Raw genomic sequence first — 22,744 nt, 5'->3', positions numbered from 1 at the left:
ATTTCATTTGTGCTTTTTTATCGCTATCTGTGTCCCCTTTGAGGAGATTTCACCTTAGTTCCTGTCCTTGTGAAGCCTATACAAGATATAGAAAGTGGAGGCTGTCACCAGGAGAGGAAAACAAGGTCAGCAATAAAACATTGGCAGCAAGTCTAAACCTAACACCCATGTCACACCGATCCCTATTTTGCAATTGTGTGACTTACAGTGAAGTCGCACGATTTCAAAGTCGGATGACATGCCGATTTGAGGTAGGATGTGCAAGACATCTGATGTCTATGTAAGTTTCACCAAAAGTAGTGCATGCACTACTTAAGAAATCGGTGTGGCTCCGACCAAGTAGGAACCGCACTGATATGACCGCTGTAATTGTGGACAATAGGGTGCGACTTGCCATGCAATTTGCAAGTCATATGGCATGCAAATCGCACCCAGTGTGACTGGGTCTTACTCATTCTGCAAATTATGTGTTTTTCCATTTGTCTGCATCCCAATTGGAAAGATTTCTCCTTGCTTCCTTTCTTTACAGCAAGTTATGAGAACTCCCCCAATCGGAAAAGAGAGAGCAGTTAAGACACCAAAGAAGATTTAATCTATCCCTGCTCTATCCAAAATGAATTGGAGTTGGGCTTTAAAGGGTTAGTTCACCTTTACCAAAAACTGCCTATGCAGGTAAGAAACTGTAGATAAAAACAAACTGGGCAGCTTTGACCAAAGTTGAATAATGCACATGCTAGAGGTGTAGGCCACGAACGTATGTACCTCATGAACCCTGACTGGAAAACTCTCAAGACGTTGCTAAGGACATTGCTAATAGATGCCCAGCTGTCAGCAATGATCTCTAAAACTCTGAGTTCAGAACTACTGTATCAGGGGAGAGAAAGCACATATGAGGGGTTTGAATCAGAGAAAGAGCTTGCACGGGTAATGGAGAAGGTGAACAGTAACAGCTAGTCTCTTATCAATGTCCTTAGTCACATCATAGGAGTTTTCCAGTTAGGTTTCATGAGGTACATATATGGCCTACAACTATAGCAATTGCATTATTCAACTTTGGTCAAAGCTGTACAGCTTGTTTTTATCTACAAATGTCACTTATCTGCATAGGTAGTTTATTTGGTAAAGGTGAACTAAGTGAACATATTGCTTTGCTCTGCAAGGGAGACGTACAGGCTCAATTTAAGCTTTCTTTAGGCATATGTTGAGCCATACAGTCACCATATATAAAACGTCATTGCTGAGAGCCACCTTAAAGTACTCTACTACTACTAGAATACAATCAAAACAGTTATGCATGCCTGGATTCTTTCTTAGATACACAGAATATAACTGGATACTAACATTTATAGGTAAAGTTGATCCAGGGAATATCCGATTGCCTCTCGGGGGATCAGGAAGGAATTTTTTTCCCTGCAGAAGCAAATTGGATCATGCTTTGCTGGGTTTTTTTTGCCTTCCTCTGGATCAACTGTGGGTATAGGATTATAACTTTTTTTTTTTTTTAATGGTTGAACTGGATGGACTTTTGTCTTTTTTCAGTCAGACTAACTATGTAAGTATGTAACTATGCTGTCCATGTTATTGAGCAAAATTTATTAAGCAAAATGAATATATCTCCTGCAAAACTATGGGATATTTTATCTACACAGGTGCACCAATATGCAAAAGCAACAACATTGATCTCCCAGTGGCTGCTGTGAGTCACCATACAATGCATGCTGCTCCATTCTATTAGAATGCCACTGGTTATGTTTCTTGAACACTCCAGCAAGGAAATCTCTGCTACAGGAGAGGGACTCATCCTCATCCCACTACATTTTCTATAATCATCTAGTTATAAAAAGAGTGGATGAAAACACATCCACTAACCAGCATAGGTATTGTGTTTCTGATGTATGCTTTCGAGCATTCACACACTGACTTCTCCAAACCTCCACCTTTTACCCATACATGGACCCTCCACAAAAGGCATGTCTCTTCGTAGGTACGTTGTACATCTCCCTAGAACAGTGCAATGTACTGGGATCATACCTGCGCCTTTCAGTCAGCTCCTGGACACCTCTGCACACCCCCAACCATGCACTAACAATCAGTTCCTCCACTTCCTAGGTGTTCCCTCTGTATCCTCTATCCCCTGCCACATGAACACTGCACTTCATTCTCACAAACAATACCTCCACTTCAATAGTGTGCTTCCCGCATCTTCTCTCTCCTGCTATCTACACTTTGCTCTGAAACCATTGCCTCCACTTTGTATCCCCCTCAACTCCATAAGTATTCTCCATTGTATAATCTGTCCTCTGCCAACTCCACACTGCACTCAGCCTTCACAAACATTTTATCTGTATTATTAGTGCCCCTTCCCCATATTATCTGTCCCCTGACCTCTGCACTCCTCATGATTTGGGATCACAGGCAGAATAGCTGTGGCGATCATAGCAGTTTTAAAAAATACCACGCTTAGGGTTGCCACCTCATCACTTTAAAACTGAAAAAAAATTAATTACACAGGTTCTGTGGCTAATTAAGGTGGCAATTAAACTCACTTAGTGCCTTATCTGCATTAAATTAGTCCCAGAACCTGTGTAATTACTATGTGTGAATGTATGAGTTTAAAGGTATGAGGTGGCAACCCTAGCCATGCTTGTCGCCCGAAAAGGATCATGAGCTTTTTAGGAGACAAACGAACATAGGGCAGCCCATGAGAGTCTTTCCGGCTCTACAAGTACTCCCCCCCCCCTATTTCCTTTGCTATCTGCATACTGCACTCTACTCTCACATACAGTGCCACTGCTCCAACCAAGACATGAAATGACATTCAAATCTGAATATATAGTAGCCAAAGCATTCACCATATCGATATAGAGCAGCCTTTCTAAACCTTTTTACCTTGGAAGAAACCTTGAAATAAATTTTCCAGTTTCCGGAAACCCCAGCTAAAAATGAATATACCTACAGCTCATGGTACATTAGCGTGATCAATAAGTTGTTGCACGGTTCAAAGCCCCAGATCCTTTCCAGCTTTGGATCAGTAAGTATGCCTAAGCCTCAACTGCAAACCTACATTTATGCAGGCTTGCTTCAGTATCCTAAAGCAGAACGTAACCCAAAAGGGGACTTTCCACTTTTCCGCCTCCTCCCCCTTAGCCTCAACTGCAAAGCTACATTAATACAGGCTTGCTTAAGTATCCTAAAGCAGAACTTCACCCAAAAGATGGGTAAAGGATATAGGGAGTATTACAGAAGAGGAGTGGAAATATATATTGGGAGCAATACCATTGGTATGCATGTCCCCGTTACAGAGGATTTCACATTTATTTTTATTACATAGAACTTACCATTCCCAAAAAGATTAACATTTGGAAGACGTCCAGATGTTGCATGCCTGCGATGTGAGGATCCGAATGGTGACCTCATCCATATGGTCTGGAGATGCCCCAAACTGAATAGGTATTGGTAGATATTCTTGATAGCATAAATTCTGTGTTTGGGGTGTCCATTGGACTGGATCCTAAGTTATGAATATTGGGCTATTTGGATGAGAGTACCTTTTCATATAATACACAAATCGTGGTGCTTATGTGTTTATTTCAGGCTGGGAAGCATTTTGCACAGAGATGGCTGGCATCAGACCCTCCAACAAATATAGAATGAGTTATAATAGTAAAAAACACCAATGTATGTGTGGGAAAGGGGAAGGGGTATGTTATGTTATTTGTATGTATGGAATATATGTATGTATATGTAAAGTAAAAACTTTCAATAAAAATTTAGAATTATTTGATACAAAAAAAAATATGCCTTTGCCTCAACTGCAAGCCTACATTCATGCAGGCTTGCTTCAGTATCCTAAAGCAGAACTTCACCCAAAAGGGGACGTTCCACTTTTCCACCGCCCTCCCCCCCCCTCCTCTAACACTTCTGGGCACACTTTTTTGGGGGTAGGAGTGGGTACCTCTGGTAGGCAATCTGAAAGTTTGGCTCCCCACTCATTGCCTGCAGCTTTCTGGGACATGTCACAGGTCCCAAAAAGCTGTAGGACTATTCACAAAGTGCATGCGAAGCAGGAAGCTGGCTGTGAATCCACTAGAAGTCACAGCCTGCTTCCATTAGGAAACATGCTGGCAAAGGGAAACTGAAGACAGGTGAAGAACCAGTTTGGGTTAGGATGGCGCTGGAACCCCTGGACAAGTAACTGTCCTTATATTAATAGTCAGCAGCTACAGTATTTGTAGCTGCTGACTTTTGATTTTTGGTGGGGACACTGAAGATCCTCTTTAAAGTGGAGAAAAGTGGCTATTCTTAAAAATGTTCCCTTCCCCTCCTCCTACCTACCCTACTAGGTTCCCATGACCCTGCCAATGTGGGTGTTCTTTCCGCTCCCCTGCAGCAGCTGCTAACTTATACAGGTGAGCCAGAGCTGCAGGATCACAGGACCAAAGTGGATTAAAGAAGGTAAGTATAAAGATCTTTATTACAGAGGGTATGCAGGATAGGTAGGGGGGAGGGAATGTTTAAGAGTAGTTAGCATTATGCAAGCCATAGATAATGCAATTTTCTTTCCAGTACCCATGGGTGCTATTGTGTTCTGCTGGTGGATAACCTTCCTGGCTTGCAGATCACAATGATCACTGCTGGTGGCCATAGTCGGCAGCAATAATTGCATGCAAAAAATCCAACAGACTGGTTGTATTGAAGTCGATCAATGGATCGACTTCAGTACAACCAGCCTGCCCATACATGGATCGATTCTCGGCTGGTCCCCGCTGAACAAGCCGAGATTTGGTCCATCAATGACTGGCTTTAGGCTTTTCTTCCACTGTAATAACAAGTTTTTTCACATTCCTCATTAGCGCAGCCCCTGCTGTACTTCCTGAGTTCCTCCACTTTTGTATTTCAATGGTTTTTATTAATTTTTAACAAAAAAAAGAAAAAAGAAAAAGGAAGGAGGACTAGAAAAGAAAAAAGATAACAAAACCAAGAGCAAGGGTCCAAGAAGAGTTCCTCCACTTTTAAGCACTGCAAGTCTCATAGGCCTCAGGCTGCAATTGCATCTCCAACCCTTCCATCTCTTGGCCAATCACAAAACAGAACCTGAGGCCATTTGCTTTGTGACTGGCCAGGAGAAGAGGGGTTCATAGATGAGACTACTATTAAGCAAGATAGGGGAGTGGTGTATTACCACTTGTGAAATACTAGACCAACAATATAATGAATGGGACTTGATATGAATATACCTCCAATGGTTGTACAAATAAGTGATATCAATCATTAAAAATAAAACATCTTTATTTATACAATTAAAAATGTGTATAATTTCTTAAAAACATAGTACGTGAATCTAACGCCAGTTCTATCAGAAATCATATGAGAATTTTAAATGGTACATTCCTTGAAGATGAAAAGCATAGGTTGATGCATTTTGGGGTGTATCGTGCTTCCTCAGGACCTAGGAAATCCACCAAGTGGGTTTATCAGTATGTATGTCTCAGATCTTATCAATTCCCTGCATCATATTCCTGATCTCATAGGCTAACTACCAAATGTGATGGTGAGGGAGAACAGGCCGACAGCAAGGGAAACTCACACGACCATGTGATACGCAGAATAAGAAAAAGGGGAAATACATATGAGTGGCTGTAGCCATGAAGCTTTAACATGTAAATACACGAAGGGGTGTAAGATGTAGGTATTCACAGCCAAAGCATGGCCCCAAACATGGTAGTTTAGGATGATGTCCGGAGCGATAGATAGATGTGACTACAGAACTGGGGGTCTATGAGACTTGCAGTACTTGGAACCGGAACAATCTGAAAGTACAGCTTTTGCTGATCATGTACGTGAATTAATTTGTTTTTAAAGCCTAACTCCGGGCAACTAAAATTATTTCTTGCATTGCGGCTGTGCCTGTTAATTGCTAATTTTTGTCTAAGGGGTCAATAACATGAGAGATATTTACCCAACCCTCTACTTCCCTATGCAGCTAGACCAGTCCCTGCAGTATGTGCACTGATGTCATTAACACCACAGCAGGATCCATAACCCTGCTCTGGAAATGAGGGCACTGAGATACAGTCCACTGCTGCATCATGGGGATTGCCATCTGCTGGGGGAGTGGAAGAGCAGAAAAGTGATACCGTTTCTCTGCTTCCTCAGACAAAATGAGCTATTAAGCTTTGTCGTGTGGGTGCAGCCCCGCTGCAAGGGATAATTTTTTATCTTCTTGGAATGGGCTTTAAGACATTAACAAGTGCCTGCATGAATGAAGGTTCACAGATAAGGCTAAGCCATATTCACTGATCTAAAGCTAGAAAGGATCTTCTGCCCAGCACTGAGCTGTAAATAAAATAATAAAGAATGTGGCGTATCTAGCACCACCCAGGGCAGATTGTTTTTTAATAACCCCATGCTCTATCCAACTATATTAAATGATAGCATGGCCATCTTGAGTAAGGGCAGATTATTCATGTAGTGAGCTGCCCTTAGCTCAGGCATGAGGCTCAGCTGAGAAAACTCCTCCCCTCCTGAAGACTCCTCGGATCTATGACGTCATTTCAGCCTAGGCCAGAAACCAGGAAGCAACTGAAGAAATGTTAAAAATTGTCTCTGTCTCTCTCTCCTCACAGACACAGAGGCAGCATCAGGAGCCATGACTCCTGCTGCTGGCAATCAAATCCTGTGAAGAGACAGTGGGGGGGCAAGGTTGAGCAGCAATGTGTATGTCCAAGAGTGCTGGCAGGGGACCTCAGATAAGTATGTTCAGGTGAGTATTATATGTTTGTTATTTTAATATCAACAAAAATTGCCTTGAATAATGCTTTAAGGAATCCCTAGCAACCTCAGGAGGAACTCTGGTTGAGAAGGACTGATACAGAGTATCTTCTTCCCAGATTGCAGTTCTTGATGCACAGCTAATTGTGTATGGTTGTTACACTGGTATCCATGTCATCAGCTACATACTGTATAGCAAATATGTAGTAGTCGACTGCTGCAATCACACACACACACACAACACTGGGGGCTGATTCATCATACTAACCCACGGTGTAAAGCACAGTTTTTTATCATGCGGGCAGCTGTCAGTGTGAGGTCTGGTAGGAAGCGGTGTGATGTCCATTTCAGCACATCACTCTGTTTGTTTTTACTTTGGCGTAGCCTAAGTGCAAGGGATCATTTTTAAGTTTTCTGGAGTTGGACTTTACCCTATTGATGTGTGCAAAACTAATATGCCAGTTCTGCATTGACCAACCCTTTCAGATGCTGTTAATTCAATTCAGAATTCATTCAGATAATTATCCAAGCAAATCATTGCAATAATCATTTAACATATTTTTTATATTTTTTTTTAATATACTTTAGTACCAGACTGCAAATGTATTTTCCGGTGGAGCAAGAAATTCCTTACTTGCAGAAACCCCATAGCCTGTATAGGATTTATTGTTTTATGTGATAATGCTTTAAACTTACAATCATTAGTGGCATAAACCTATTTGCATCTGTATGTCTAGTTCCTGCTTCCAGTATGGAGATCACGGTGCCTACAGTTGTCTATGCTCTAAATGGAACCGACATACGACTACCCTGCAACTTCAACTCTTGTTATAAGATGGATACTAAACAGTTTTCTATGAACTGGACATACCGGGGCTGTGACAATTGTACGGAGGAAACGGTGAGAGATGTTGATTCCTGTATATTTCATCTAGATATCATGGAACTGTACCAATTCAGTGTGATCCAGTATACCATTTAAAGAACCAGCACTGTACAAAGTTTGTAAATGTACATCTGTAGTCCCTTATAAAAACATTCATGGTCCAGATATCCTTTCAACTCAAATAACCCTGTTAATTCTGTCCTCGTCATGTTGACTTTTTGTCTTTCACAGGTCCTCACAACCTCATTAATGTTATATTATTTTAATTTCTTATTATTGTTATAGGAAAATCTGCATTTACAGATAAACGTTGTTTCAGCTTGTCCTCATTTGACCACTAGTGTGTCATTAAACTGTGTCACCAACAACATTCAGATCTAGACCTGCATCACAGAAGCAATTTACATGCTCGGCCTTTGTGTCTTGAGTGCTGAAATGTAAAGTAAAGTATCTAAATAGTCAGATTTTGGTATGCCAAATAAAAAAGTAAAATATCAACTAGTATGTAGACCAGCTTGTCTCATTCTTTCTACCCTGAGGAACCCTTGAAGCAATTTCCAGGTCTCATGGAACAAATGTTAAAATAAGTTTATTTATTTATTTCAGGTACTTCTATAGCGCTGTCAATTTACGCAGCGCTTTACACACACACACACATATATATATATATATATATATATATATTGAACATTCACATCAGTCCCTAACCCTCAAGGGGTATACAATCTAAGGTCCCTAACTCACATTCATACATACACTTATTAGGGCCAATTTAGACAGGATCCAATTAACTTACCAGCATGTCTTTGGAGTGTGGGAGGAAACCAGAGCACCCGGAGGAAACCCACGCAAGCACAGGGAGAACATGCAAACTCCATGCAGGAGGCGCCATGGTCAGGAATCGAACCCATGACTGCAAGGCAGACGTGCTAACCACTAAGCCACTGTGCCGCCCCATAATTGGGAGTCAGTGGGTAGAATACCTCTAACGTTGGTGGTCAGTGGGAAGAATGCCCTCCCTACAATGATGGGCAAATTGCCACCTTCACAGACAGTTAAAATGTTCTGCCAACTGGAGTTGGACCTGGGACCATGTAGACACCATCACACATCACAGGTCACTTGGCTACAGCTTAAAGAATAAGTTCACCTTTCGGAACCTGTTACATGTTACACCCATATTCAGGGTGTATTATGTCACAGATGCACCAGCCCCCAATCACCCGTTTTTCGGCTCGCTTCCCATTCACAGAGAACTGTGAATGGGAAACAAGTACAGACAGCCTTTGCAGCTGTCGGCTTGTAGTTGTCAATTAAGTCGTTTGAGTCTTCCTGTTAGATTGTAACTGCCTGCTAGGTACAAGCAGACAGATACACTGACAGGTCTGCAAGAACCCTGCATTGCACAAACGATCTGCTGATCACCGGTGCAATGCTTTGCAGGCTCATTGTAGGAAAAAAGAATAACCACACATTTTATTTTAACCTGCAAAAAAGATTTGTATTTATTAGTTTTTTTTTACAAAAGGTGAACTTATCATTTAAGAGCCACCAGCAACCTGGAGGAACCCTAGGATTTCATGGAACCCCAGTTGAGCTGATGTAGACCCTACACCACAGTAGTTGGTAAATTGTCTTGAACAAAATCTAACATTTTGGTCAGTTTAAGATCACATACAACTTATTTGTAGTTCCTTACAGTGCTGTTCATTCAGTCATGTGGCTTCCAGCTAAATCAGAGGAAGGGGTGATGTCAGAGCTGGGCGCAGGATCTCCCTGTGAGTCTGAAGCCATTTTGTTGATACAGCGCTGTGCAGGACAGATGGAGGGGGGAGGTGTAATGTAGCCAGCATTGAAACACAGAGCCTTGCAGGAGAGAAGGAAGGGTAAAGGAAAAATACTCTGATGAGGCTGTATACATGCTATATGTCTGTATTACTTGATCATTGACACAGACTAATGTGACTATGATCAGGTAATCCAGAACAATATAAAACTATTCTGCATTCCCTGATTAAAGGCATAGGAAACACACAGCACACAGAGGAGAGGGGGCAAGGGCTCAGTGCTAGCTGTGTCTCCCCCATAGGACTGAATATCATTTGGGCTTTAGCCTGGGGTGGAGCTACAGCCAGCAAAAACAGGAAAAATATGTTCTTTTATTTCCAAATCACAACATGAATCAGAACAGGACCAAATACATGTGCACTGTGTCCCCAAGGGGATTAAAAAGTATTTTTTACATTGAAGTCATACTTCTTCCTTAACCCTCTGGTATCTACCCAGTTAGAGTTATTCCATTTTGAATGTAGATTTAAACCATCAGCATGACAGTGACATGCCTTTACTTCAACATCAATAATATTGATTTATTTCTGCAGATAACATTAAAAAGAAGTTATCTTACCTACAGGTCTTACCTTATAATTAGGCTATAACTATGAAAATTCATCACTGCACACACTTTCACCATAACTGCCAGGTCTGTTTTTGGATTTGCAGTAGAATAAGAGCTACAGATACTAAAACAAATGTATGAATTGAGAATAATGTTAATAAAGTTAAATTTCACTACCTTTTTTCGAACGGAGTAAGCAAAAATGTTAAATGATATTAAAGCAGACCGATAGCCAAACCACTCCTCATCATGACCAGTCTGCTATTATAATGGACAAAAGACTTGCAATACTTGCCTAGGAATACTGGCCAAATGCATTGACAAGCTCACGTATGGCAGCCTGCAGCATTTTCTGCAGGACAAAGTATTGCAGACTTCTTTTATCATTTATTTTAACAAAGGACAGGGTGGTCTTCCATGTGCATGTGCAAGCAAAACTGTATTTTTTTTTTATTTTCCTTGTGTGTGATTTGGTATTCTTTGCAAACTGAAGCTTTACCTCCTTTACTAAGCTCTGGAGCAACCGCACTTGCAGAGTGCAACTGTACTTCTCAAAGTGCACTCTTTTCGCCTTTAGTAAATCAACCCCTCAGTGTTCCTTCCTTTTCAATATTTTAAAGGCTTTGATTCTGCAGTTCCCAATTTCTTTTTTTCAGTTTTTTTTGTAGCACTAGTTTACATATGAGTTTTAGATCCTTTCAGGGTGGTTATTTTAACATTCTGTTAAGGTTTTCTTGTAAGCTTGATGATTTTATACTATAGAGAGTACTGACAGCCTTTGGGCTAGGTTCACACCTATGCAGTTTGCTTTTGGTCTGTCTCTGCAGTGCTTTTTGTGGTGTGTGAGTTTTTGCACATTCTTTTGACACGTATATGATCATTTTTATGTGTTTTGTGTTTTTTTGCCAACTTGTTGCTGGGCAGATTAAAATGCAAAAAAGCATAAAAAATGCACTACATGCATTACTGCAGCGTCTCCATTGAAGTCTATTGAACCAGAACTCAACATTTTGCGTTTAAAAAAGTCCCTGACCCTTTTCAAAAAACACACCGGTGAAGACGTGGAGATATGAATGCGTCCCATAGGAAATGGACTGTAGTGCGTTTCTGCAAAATGCAAAACTCACTGCAAAATGCTGATTGAACCTAGACTTATGGTAGGGCTGTAGCTGCAAAATTATTATGTGCATGTGTATAAAGGCTGGTTCACACATAGCAATGCGTTCCGGATGTGTTTGTGCGTTTTTTGATGCGGTTTTGTTGCGTTCCAGTTCATTTTTCCCCTTCTCTCTTTCTTCTACTTAAGGACTTGTGCATTCAAGAGCGTTCTTGGTGCGTTTTGGTGTGCTTTTGATGTGTTTTACTGCGTTCCAGTACAGTGCAGTGCAGAAACAATGCAGCATGTTCTTTTTTTTTCTGAAACTGGAACGCACTGGCACTGGCTGCACTGGTGTGAACTATGCAATTGGAAACCATGTAACTTACTATCAATGCATTTTTGATGCAGAAAAAAAAAATGCACTGGACTGCATGTGGTGTGAACTGGTTCTAAAACCAAGACTTCAGATTTGTCTTTAAATTGCAAAACTGAAAACTTCTGAATGTGTGTAAATTTCTTCTCTCCATTAAACATTTTGCTTGACGTCATTCATTAAGCAGCCAGGGAAAGAGTTCATCTACTGATAACTACTCTAGCTGTCTGATTGTCTGCCGTCTAATCATTCGTCTATGTGTCTGCTTGCCTGCCTATCTAGCCATCTGTCAGGGAAAGGGTTGAGTGTTAGGGTGGCATTGAAGCAGGCCACATACAGTATGTTATGCTGTGATTATACAATCTCCTTTAGATTTGCCAGAAAGTATACAGTGGAAAGGCCTACCTAGTTAAATATAAATAGTACAGATCGTTTATGTAGGTCCTTATGTCTATCTAGTGTTATGGGAATTTCACCTTTTGGTGCCATAACTTACCGTTAAGAGTTCCTGTCCACCACGTTGGTTCATGCAGCAGCCCCCACAAAAATACTGTGCAATTATCAGTATAAATATTTGCTGAATATCTGCATTTGTTTACATAATGCTAGGCACCACTCCCATATAACAGCTCCCAGTCCTGATGACTGGTCACTTAAAGCATAACTTGGAAATTTGGACAGAATGGTATGGAGTCAGAACCACTGTCAGGTTTTTACAGGTTAGGGAAAAATGGAAAGAAGGAGCTGCATGCATAATCCCTATTGGCGACATTGAAAGTCCTTAAAAACACTGGATGGCTAGTGTTTGGCAGCTTTCCAACATTCAGGAAACTCCCCTAAATATAGCAGAAAGGGGGTGGCCAGAAATGAGAAGAAAATACATGTTTCAACTTAGAAAACAGGCAAGGAACAAGGGTACTTAAAATTTATTAACCCTGGTGCTGGTGCTCCTGGCCCTCTAAGGGGTTTGTGATGCTAGGAGGCAGGGTGAGGGTAAGGGTCATGTGACCTCCATTATTGGCTGTCATGGCGGTCACATGATCGAAAAGCTCCTGACCGCAAGCAGCAATCAGGACCTTTCCGGGAGGACGCATGCTCCCGCCACATCTGTTTACATTTGGTACACAAATATGTGGCCCCTCGGCGCCAACGTGTTAAGATATTTTATTGTTTCTATAAATTACACAAAGAACACAATGACAGGCAGCCAACACATTTCAGAGGGCAAAAAAACCTCCTACTTCATCAGGAATTAAACATATTTCTGAATATCAAGTGGATTGAGATCAATTAGAACAGTCTATTGACTGGTTTCTCTTTCAGCAGTGAGACAGCTGTCAGTAGACTGTTTTCATGATTTGGATTGACTGAAACCAGGAGCTATTTCAGAGTCCATCTCAGCATGCACCTGGATTACCAGGAAAGACAGGGCTTCCTTTTACAAGATGTTTTTTTGATTTTAAGAAAGGAAGAAAAAAATAGAAACAGTCGAATAGAAAGTATCACAATAAACACTATGGAGGTGGATCACAAAGACAGGCAATACATGTCTGCAAGGTGTACAAGATACAACATTTAAGCAATCCAAAGTTTTGATATGGTGCTGTGATTCTGGATGCCAAATGGAACAGCAGTAAAATGTGAGGTGAATTGTAGCTTATATGGGGGTTTGAGTGAAGGTGGTATCAAGGGTACACCAATGGGGTAGACAAACGTGTTTACAAACATAGGGGTTGTGAGGGTAGACAGCAATGGATGGGAACTGGGGAAAGGGCAAGGGTGAGAGCCTGGGGAGGGTGAAATGGAACAAAATAAGAAAAAAGAGGGGATGTGAAGAGAAGTAAGGCAAAGTGGTGATGTGTGTAATTAAGAAGAGTTTTCAATAGTGTGGTTAGCTGATTAAGGCTGAAAGAGTCTATGGTGGCTAACAAGGGGGTATTTATAGATATAACAGGGAAGGATCCAGGCCCAGTGGGTTGATGTAGTCAGTCATGGCTGGCACACTATCCAGCAGTATTGCTGTAAGCTACTCATTGATGAAGATATTTTTATTTTATTTTTTGCAAACCTCCTGGGAGTTGAGAGCAGGTGACTCCCATGCTCTAGAAATGGTTTGTTTGGTGGAAAGACTGGGTTTTCAGTGGGGCTGCAATGCAGGTATGTTATGTTGGTAGACATAATATGGCACCAGGGAAGGAGTGGGGTTGCTTTAACTATAGCTACCTAAAAAAACAAAAAAAAACAGGCTGACAGGAAAATTAGGCATATCATAGTCACCTTTCCCCCTGACTGCACCACTGAATTCCACTGTTTTCAAGAGATACTGCTACAAAAGTACCTTGCTCTTACTCTGTATTCTGTGGTTCCATCCACTGACCTCTACTTCATTCCAGGACACAGAAGTGATGTATGTTCTTGTAGATAGCACCATAGTGCAAACAATTGTTTGTCTATAGAGAAAAGTAATATTTCAATGCACTTCCTTTTTTCATTCAATTAGGGCATTGCATTTCTACTTAAAAGTATAGAAAATATGAAGATGGCAAATTGTGGTTATGTAGATTTATCATTATGTAAGGCTGGATCGACACTTTCCCTTTTGAAAATACATGCAGCTTTGCATATTTTTTAATGTACATTATGGCAAACATCTCTGTGCATTCATGCATATTAAAGTGTATTTTCCTGCATACAGTATTTTTTGAACATTCTTGTCTGCAAAAAAATCACTGTCTGCTAGTCATGAAATATAAAGCTACATTTGCATTTTATTGCATTACCACTCATTTCTTTTTTCTGGGCGCCAAAATGTTGAGGAATAAATAAATTTCATGCAAGCTATAGTTTCAGAGATGTGAATGAATCTGATTAACTTTCATGATAATTCTATGATTCATGTAATTTTCTGCTAATAACTAACTACATTATATCTATGGGAATTGCTAAGATGTAAACTCAGCCTAAAATGTATCATATACTTCACTAAAAGATAACACTTAATATTTATTTAGTATATTTCAGACTCCTTTGGCAGCTACAGAACCAACACATTTTAACACTTTTGGAAATAGAGTATTGATTTATGGAGCTGTTCTGCAGGCAGCAAAGGGGTTCCAGGAGCTGATGGATCTTAATATTTGCTTAGGCCCTAGAGCAGGGGTGGTAAACTCAATTTCATCCCACAACAACTCTATGGTTGGCCTCAAAGGGCTGGTCGTATCGTTAAGACTAGATGTCCAGAGCACCCCCCTTACATCAGATGTCAAGAACTACCCCAACATTAGAAGTAAAGTCCCCCACCCTCCCTTACATCACAGTGCACACCCCTTACCTTGTACTGCTACCAGGAAGAAGGTGAGGATAGAACTGGGAAGCAGAAAGCACAGGGTCTAGACAAGGGAGATGCCGCAGCAGCAGGAGAGGTGCGAGGGCCACATGAAATGGCCTGGCAGGCCTGATTCAGCCCGGAGGCCTCGTTTTTGACACATGTGCCCTAGAGCAAGGGTTCTTAGCCTTTTTACAATATTGAGTTGCCAATGGTCTGCTGTTGACAAACTGCCAAAATCATTATCATCACAAGTCCTCTTAGGTACCAGTAGGACTTCAAAAGATGTTGATCGCTTGGTTTTGCTTTACTTACTGTAGGTATAGCTTGGAACAGAACAGCTGAAAGAAAATCATAAAATTGTTATTATGCATATATATATATATATATATATATATATATATATATATATATATATATATATATATATATGTTACAAAAGCTAGATGCAACTAGTAAGATTTTTGCAGTTGTTTTTGTGTATCTAAAGTCAACTCTAATATACAGCTCTTCTCATATATGATTTAAAAATATGACTAAAAGATCGCAGATGATGCATCCCAAGAATTCACAAGCGTGGTCATTTCCTAATTAGAATATAATTACATAAACTACAGGATAATGCTTCCTATCTGATTTTATTGTCTATACCTAAAATGTTTGAATAACTTTTTTTAATCACATTTATCCCTATTTACCCAGTACAGTATACATGAACAAATGTTTCATTTCCTCTTCCTCCCAGTAAAAATACTTTTTGTGGTTGAACTTTCAAAGGTGGGAAATGAACTTTGAATTACAACAGAAGTCAAATTTTCTTTAAACACAATTAATGAGGTTTTAGTGAAAAGGACTAAATGTTAAAAAAAAAAAAAAGAAAAGAAAATTTAAATTTTCAGTAAAGGGTGGGCAGAACGCAATGAAAGAACAACAATATATCAGTAAGTAGAACCCACCATGTTACTGGAGAGCGCCACAAAGACCTGCAGAGAATAGATGAAAGTGTGGGAAGGAACATAAGGAACCTAGCATGGTGTCTAGCACCGAAAATAAGAAGTGGGTATTGAATTAGTCAGCATGGCATATTCATCTATAACACCATACATTTCTTTTCTGATGTTTAGCTTTGTGGAGCACAAGAACATGGTGCAGGTGGGTGAGATGGCCTCCTCAGTCAATTAGCAGAGCAGGTGCAGGAGTGTAGGGTGTGGGTGTGAATGACGCTAGAGCTGAAAATTAAATGGAAAAACACAGGAAAACTACAGGGTGAAAGAAAAGAACAGCATAATGAAGAGAATCTGATAATATAAAGTGCTTTGTCAGGGTCACAATGGGAAAGGATAACGAATAAGGGAATAACTGTGAGGTGAACATAATTAACCTACATCCTTGATGTCAGATAGCATAATCGGTCTATATACTTATGTTTAAGGCTATTGTTATTGTTTAAATGTACCTTTCCTAGGTAAGCATTTGGCCTAAGATTGGTGTAGTTCAAGTAAACATATAAAAATGTAAAATATTTCCTAAATCCCAGAAAACAAGACAGATACACAAAGCACCGAGAGGCTTCACTGTTAGTCAGTAGAGATGAGCTTGGGTGTCCTCTGAACTCACCTCTAGCTGAACTTCAAACTTTTACTCTTTTTTTACTTCAATGAGCTGTGGGATGGGTCATTCCCTGCTTGTAGCTCATGCAACAAAGAGGTTGGAATGTACCAGTCATTAGAGTAAAAAAAGAGCATAAGTTCAGGGATCTGCTAGAGATGACTTCGGAGGTCACGCAAGCTCATCCTTGTTGGTCAGCCAGGCTGCCCATTACAAAGATAGACCAATAGTAAGAGGTGGGAAGTGGGTGAGACAACCATTAACCCATTAGACCTCCCTGGGTTTTAGGGCTTCTCTATAGTTCTAAAAGATATCTTAGCAAGCAGTGTAGTAGCTCTAGGTGTCTGCTATGCATGGCTGCCTCCAGTTTAGAGCAACTAAACCAAACATAGGTTCACTTCAAAGTACAATCTACAGCTTCCAGTTGTAGAGAAAAGAATGGTGGTCACTTAAGTTTTATTTTTATGTAAAATACCGAGTTTGAGTGATCTTCAGGACTGTCTTTACAACATGAGAAATGTTAACATTGTAAGCTGTATACAGCAAGAATGTGCAAACACTTAAAGCAGTCTAAAAGTGTTCTTGTGCCCAGACTATGCATATTAGCATATTTGCACACTCTGAATAAGCAATTAAAGCACTTTAAAGAGACACGGTTACCAAAATGAAAGCTTCTCTGAAAAGGCACCTCCTGACCTCCTTATACTCACCATACTGTGCTAGCAATCCCTCACTGCCAACCACACCTGGCACTTCTGGGTATTAGGAATCATGTCCTTGCCTGTGACAATACTGAGGACTAGCAGCCAATTGCTAGGCCCGAGAACTGACACGTGACCAAAGGAGTGACATCACTGCTACTGTGGTTTGCCAATGCTGCTGAATACAGTGACGACTGTGACAGAGGAAGCACTGGCAAGGGAGTGCAGGCAGGGTGAGTGGGGGGTGTATGGCCTTTACAGAAGCACTGAGGGACATCTATCAGTTCTGCTGCATGGCATGGCAATGCTAAACAGGAGTGTAGCGCTACCCTCGTGAGGGCCGCTGTCTTTTGGGTCTAAGCCTAAGCCTCCCTCTGCACAGCCAGGCAACTAGTATTTTCAAGCAGACTTGCATCCAGAGACAGTGACCAGTAAATGAACTTGGTTTTGTTGTTTTGTTTAGGAGAATTTAACTTGAATAGAGAAATAGGGATTATGGGATGCCCCATTTGACTTGAAATAATAGAAGGCGAACATTTCTTTGCTATGTACAAAGCAGTTCCTGAACTGTTCTTTTCCTGAAAGCCATCAGTCGTTGCGGATCAGTAGCAGCTGCCCCCTATGGGCAAGGAACTAGCAGCTTCTCAAAAATAAATCTACTTTCTGTAGCTACATGCAGAGACATCTTCTCTCACCCTACAAAGCTGCTCCCCAACTCCCCAGCTAGCAGGAACTACCAGCCCTCCTGGCTTCTTGGAAGATCTCCCAGATCAAGGATAGATGGCTTTAGCTCAACACTGTCCTTGAAAAGCTTGCTACATGTGACAGTCTTTCCCCTTGTAGATCCCAAAGTGTGCTGATGTACTCCCACTGTTCCTTTGCTTCCTGCTGCTCCAGGCCTGATCCCATCTGTGCCTCTCCGCAGAATGAATCTTCCTGAGCTAGCCCGAACCCAACCCAGAGGCCGGCCCACCCCAGGCCAAGGGGACCCCTACTAGATTCCAACAGTCTCCTCAGACTCCTCTATCAGCCTGACTCCCCCATACTTATAGGCCAGTGTGCCACTCTACCAGGGCCTCCAAACCTGGGATCGGCCAGATCCCCCATGAATATGCAGATTAGGCCTCCACCCTTCCTTCTTACTGACCTCTGGAAGGTTCTATGGTCCTCCAGAGTGAGGAGGAGGCAATAGAGCCACAACCTGTAGATTCATCCAGCTGACCTGTAATAACCCAACCTTAATCACATGACCCACACAACTACCATGAGTCACATAATGATTTTACATACAATATACTACACTGTTCGAGCAGCACAATAGAGGGTGCTACAAGGAGTCATCCTGATTTTTATGTAACTGTGTGGCTAACACTGCATAGGCAAGGTGATAGTGTCTGTATAAGCAAGCCTTGACTGTCCTCTGTAGATATAAGCATTGTCAAAAAAAATGACATTTTACTGCAGCTAGTGATTCCCACTGTTCAATAACTCACTATCCAGGTCACCTAGTTACCAGCAGGATCAAGCTGTGAGGAAAAATGTTTCCTAAGAAGGTATTTAAATCCCTTGAGACCTTTATAAATACTAGTGCTTGCAAATTTAAAGTGGTTGTAAACCCAGTAAAGTGAATAGCCTCAAATGATACACAGAGGTTAAACAAATCCTCCTGCATAATTTTTACTTGTTTATTTGCTGTCTTCTGTTTTGTACATCCCTTTAAAAGTGCTGATTTTAGATAAAATCCTTCTGCATTTCTCAGTATCACAGAGGAGGGGGCAGGGAGCTGCAGTTAGAGCTGATTGGAGGAAAGGGACATATCCCCCTCCACACAGCACAGATGAGCTATGTTCTGAATACACAAGCTGTCTGCTGAGCTCTCCCCCCACACCCAATCCCTCCTACACAAATTTATCTCATGTGTGGAAAAGCGTGTTAGAAGTGACTCATGCTGTTAACAGAAGAACAGAGCACCAGAGAGAACTTAAAGCTTTGGAGAGAAACAAGTAAACACTACAGGTAGCTGTGCTCTTTTCAGATTTCATAAAGTTATGTCAAACAACAGCGCTCAAATCTTGGTGCTCCTCAATATCACACAGTGTCTGCCCACAGATCAGGAAATCTAGGAACAGTCAGAAAAAACAAAAAAACAAAAAAAAACAAGAGGGCGCACTCTCCTTGTGCATTACCATGATGACAGATTTATTAAAAGATAGGTCACAAATGGACAATCACAAGCACACCATAAAAACAGACAGAGCCAGATCTTTCAGTCCCAGTCAATGGGGTCCTGTCCCAACAACTGCCCGTTTGGAATAGCTGACGTGTTTCGAGATAACTCCCTTCCTCAGAGCTGAACAAGGGAGCTCTTCTCCCGAAACGCTTGTGATTATATACAGGTGAAACTCAAAAAATTAGAATATTGTGCAAAAGTTCATTTATTTCAGTAATGTAACTTAAAAAGGTGAAACTAATATGAGATAGACTCATTACATGCAAAGCAAGATAGTTCAAGCCGTGATTTTTCATAATTGTGCTGATTATCGCTTACAGCTCATGAAAACCCCAAATCCACAATCTCAGAAAATTAGAATATTACATGCAATCAATAAAACAAGGATTGTACATAGAACAATAATCGGACCTCTTAAAAATAAGCATGCATATGTACTCAGTACTTGGTTTGGGCCCCTTTTGCAGCAATTACTGCCTCAATGCGGCATGGCTTGGAAGCTATCAGCCTGTGGCACTGCTGAGGTATTATGGAAGATCAGGATGCTTCAATAGTGGCCTTCAGCTCTTCTGCATTGGTCAGTCTCATGTCTCTCATCTTTCTCTTGGCAATGCCCCATAGATTCTCTATGGGGTTTAGGTCAGGCGAGTTTGCTGGCCAATCAAGCACAATTATCCCACGGTCATTGAACCAAGTTTTGGTGCTTTTGGCAGTGTGGGCAGGTGCCAAGTCCTGCTGGAATATGAAGTCAGCATCCCCATAAAGCACATCTGCAGAAGGAAGCATGAAGTGCTCCAAAATCTCCTGATAGACTTAATGAAGCACAGTGGACCAACACCAGCAGATGACATGGCTCCCCAAATCAACACAGACTGTGGAAACTTCACACTGGACTTCAAGCATCTTGCAGTGTGTGCCTCTCCATTCTTCCTCCATACTGTGGGTCCTTGGTTTCCAAATGAGATGAAAAAGTTGCTCTCATCAGAAAAGAGGACTTTGGACCACTGAGCAACAGACCAGGTCTGTTTTTCTTTAGCCCAGGTAAGACGCTTCTGACGTTGTTTGTTGTTCAGAAGCGGCTTGACAAGAGGAATACGACATTTGAAGCCTATGTCCAGGATCCGTCTGTGTGTGGTGGCTCTTGATGCACTGACTCCAGCCTCAGTCCACTTCTTGTGAAAGCCCAACACTTTTGAATGGCCTTTTCCTGACAATCCTCTCCAGGCTGCGGTCATCCCTGCTGCTTGTGCACCTTTTTCTTCCACACTTTTCCCTTCCACATAACTTTCTATTAATGTGCTTTGATACAGCACTTTGGGAACATCCAACTTCCTTTGCAATTACCTTTTGAGGCTTTCCCTCCTTATGGAGGGTGTCAATGATGGTTTTCTGCACAACTATCAGGTCTTTCCCATGATTGTGATTCCTACTGAACCAGACTGAGAGACCATTTAAAGGCTCAGGAACCCTTTGCAGGTGTTATGGCTTAATTAGCTGATACGAGTGGGACACTTTGAGCCTAGAATATTGCACATTTTCACAATATTCTTATTTTCTGAGATTGTGGATTTGGGGTTTTCATGAGCTGTAAGCCATAATCATCAAAATTATGACAAATCACAGCTTGAACTATCTTGCTTTGCATGTAATGAGTATCCCATATATTAGTTTCACCTTTTAAGTTGCATTACTGAAATAAATGAACTTTTGCACGATATTCTAATTTTTCGAGTTTCATCTGTATTTGTGATCTATCTTTTAATAAATCTGTCATCATGGTAATGCACGAGGAGAGCGCGCCCTCTTGTGTTTTTTTCTTGACCGTTCAGATTTCATAACTGAAGCTTACAACAACCACTTTAACTCATTCAACTAGAAAAGATTACTATTGTGATTTATAGACATGGAGTGTCAAAAAACATGTATGCAAATAAAATAATTTTGCTATCAGAATACTGTAAACCCTCAGGAGGGCACAATTTAACCCCACAGCACTTAACAAAACCAAAAGTTGGTAATGTGTCAGTAAAAATTACCACTGTCTTTCCTTCTGCACACCCTTCTGTGTCCTTGTGCCTCAATGACTTTACTTCCTTACGTTTTCTTCTGATAACCTTTTTCCACTAACAGTTCATTCAGTATGATAAGAAGATCATCAACCAGCGTCTTGAGCGGTTTCAGAACCGAATGGAATTTACAGGAAACCCCAGCAAAAATGACTTAACTGTGACAATTCATAATGTTCAATTGCAAGATGAAGGGGAATATCTTTGTTATGTGCTGAATCCCCCAGACCGACACAAAGGCACTGGAAAGATTCGTCTAGAAGTCCTTACAGAAGGTTTGTCATTCTAAATTTTTAGAGACATTATGGGGATGATTTACTAAAACCGAAGAGTGCAAAATCTGGTGCAGCTGTGCATGGTAACCAGGGCTTTTTTTCAGCTGGAACCTGGTAGAACTTAGTTCCCCCACCTATGTCTCAGACTCTCTGCTCCTTGCTCACCACTATCACTTGTAAACACAGAGGTCCGACTTCTGTGTTTACAAATGACAGCTTGTCTCCCAATGGCTCCCACAGATCTAATTTCCTGAGCGGCTCCCACTGAATGTAGGATAGGAACAAGGGAGATGCAGGTGCTCAGGGTGCAGTGCAGATGCGACACCCCCATTGGATGATCTCCCTGCAAGTAAGAGAGGCGGAGTCATCTACAGTGTGCGAGAAGACTAGAGCCGGCTGAGTGCTCAGCTTAATTCATCAACAAAAGTAAGACATGTTTTAAGGGGGGGGAATGGGAGCGGGGGGGGGGGGGGGGGTTGCATGCAGAGGTCAGATTTGAAGAGGAGTGAAAGTGAGATGTGGATGAGGAAGTCGCAGGTAACCAGCTGTGGAAGAAGGCTGAACTCTGCATGTAGCGCACCCCCACACTCTGCATGTAGCGCACCCCCCGAACTCTGCACTCTGCATGTAGCGCACCCCCCGAACTCTGCACTCTGCATGTAGCGCACCCCCCGAACTCTGCACTCTGCATGTAGCGCACCCCCTGAACTCTGCAATCTGCATGTAGCGCACCCCCCGAACTCTGCACTCTGCATGTAGCGCACCCCCCGAACTCTGCACTCTGCATGTAGCGCACCCTCCGAACTCTGCACTCTGCATGTAGCGCACCCCCCGAACTCTGCACTCGGTAGTGCACCCCTGAACTCTGCACTCTGTGTAGCACACCCCTGCACTGTGTGTAGCACACCTCTGAACTCTGCATTATGTATGTAGTGCTCCCCCGAACTCCGCACTCTGTGTGTAACCTCTCCAACTCTGCACATAATGAAATTGACCACACCCATTATTTGAT

The 22,744-nt window shown here is 41.6% G+C and overlaps 1 protein-coding gene and 1 long non-coding RNA gene across 11 annotated transcripts in view; one reads left to right on the top strand and one right to left on the bottom strand.

Moving 5' to 3' along the window:
- LOC149470744 (uncharacterized) overlaps positions 1–22,744 on the bottom strand; it is a 126,178-nt gene that overhangs the window by 25,983 nt on the left and 77,451 nt on the right. For 5 of the 9 annotated variants that reach the window (XR_016308130.1, XR_016308124.1, XR_016308118.1 and 2 more), the window contains 3 exons: positions 14,859–15,193; positions 13,866–13,977; positions 9,357–10,179 (listed from right to left, as the gene is read on the bottom strand). This is a non-coding gene — a long non-coding RNA (uncharacterized LOC149470744). The remainder of the gene's footprint in view (positions 1–9,356; positions 10,180–13,865; positions 13,978–14,858; positions 15,194–22,744) is intronic. The other 4 variants (XR_016308134.1, XR_016308136.1, XR_016308129.1 and 1 more) reach the window with 2 other exon arrangements.
- Positions 1–22,744, top strand: part of SCN2B (sodium voltage-gated channel beta subunit 2) — a 37,136-nt gene that overhangs the window by 3,223 nt on the left and 11,169 nt on the right. For both annotated transcript variants that reach the window (XM_089660886.1, XM_089660888.1), the window contains exons 2-3: positions 7,509–7,672; positions 21,522–21,732. In XM_089660886.1, the coding sequence (XP_089517012.1) occupies positions 7,509–7,672; positions 21,522–21,732 (375 nt within the window). The remainder of the gene's footprint in view (positions 1–7,508; positions 7,673–21,521; positions 21,733–22,744) is intronic.

Source organism: Staurois parvus, unplaced genomic scaffold, assembly GCF_062004578.1.
Source record: "Staurois parvus isolate SC_StPar_1 unplaced genomic scaffold, SC_StPar_1.0 ptg000032l, whole genome shotgun sequence".
Lineage (NCBI taxonomy): Eukaryota > Metazoa > Chordata > Amphibia > Anura > Ranidae > Staurois > Staurois parvus.
The sequence above is the reverse complement of the archived record's forward strand: the minus strand, read 5'-3'. Positions and strand labels throughout refer to the sequence as shown.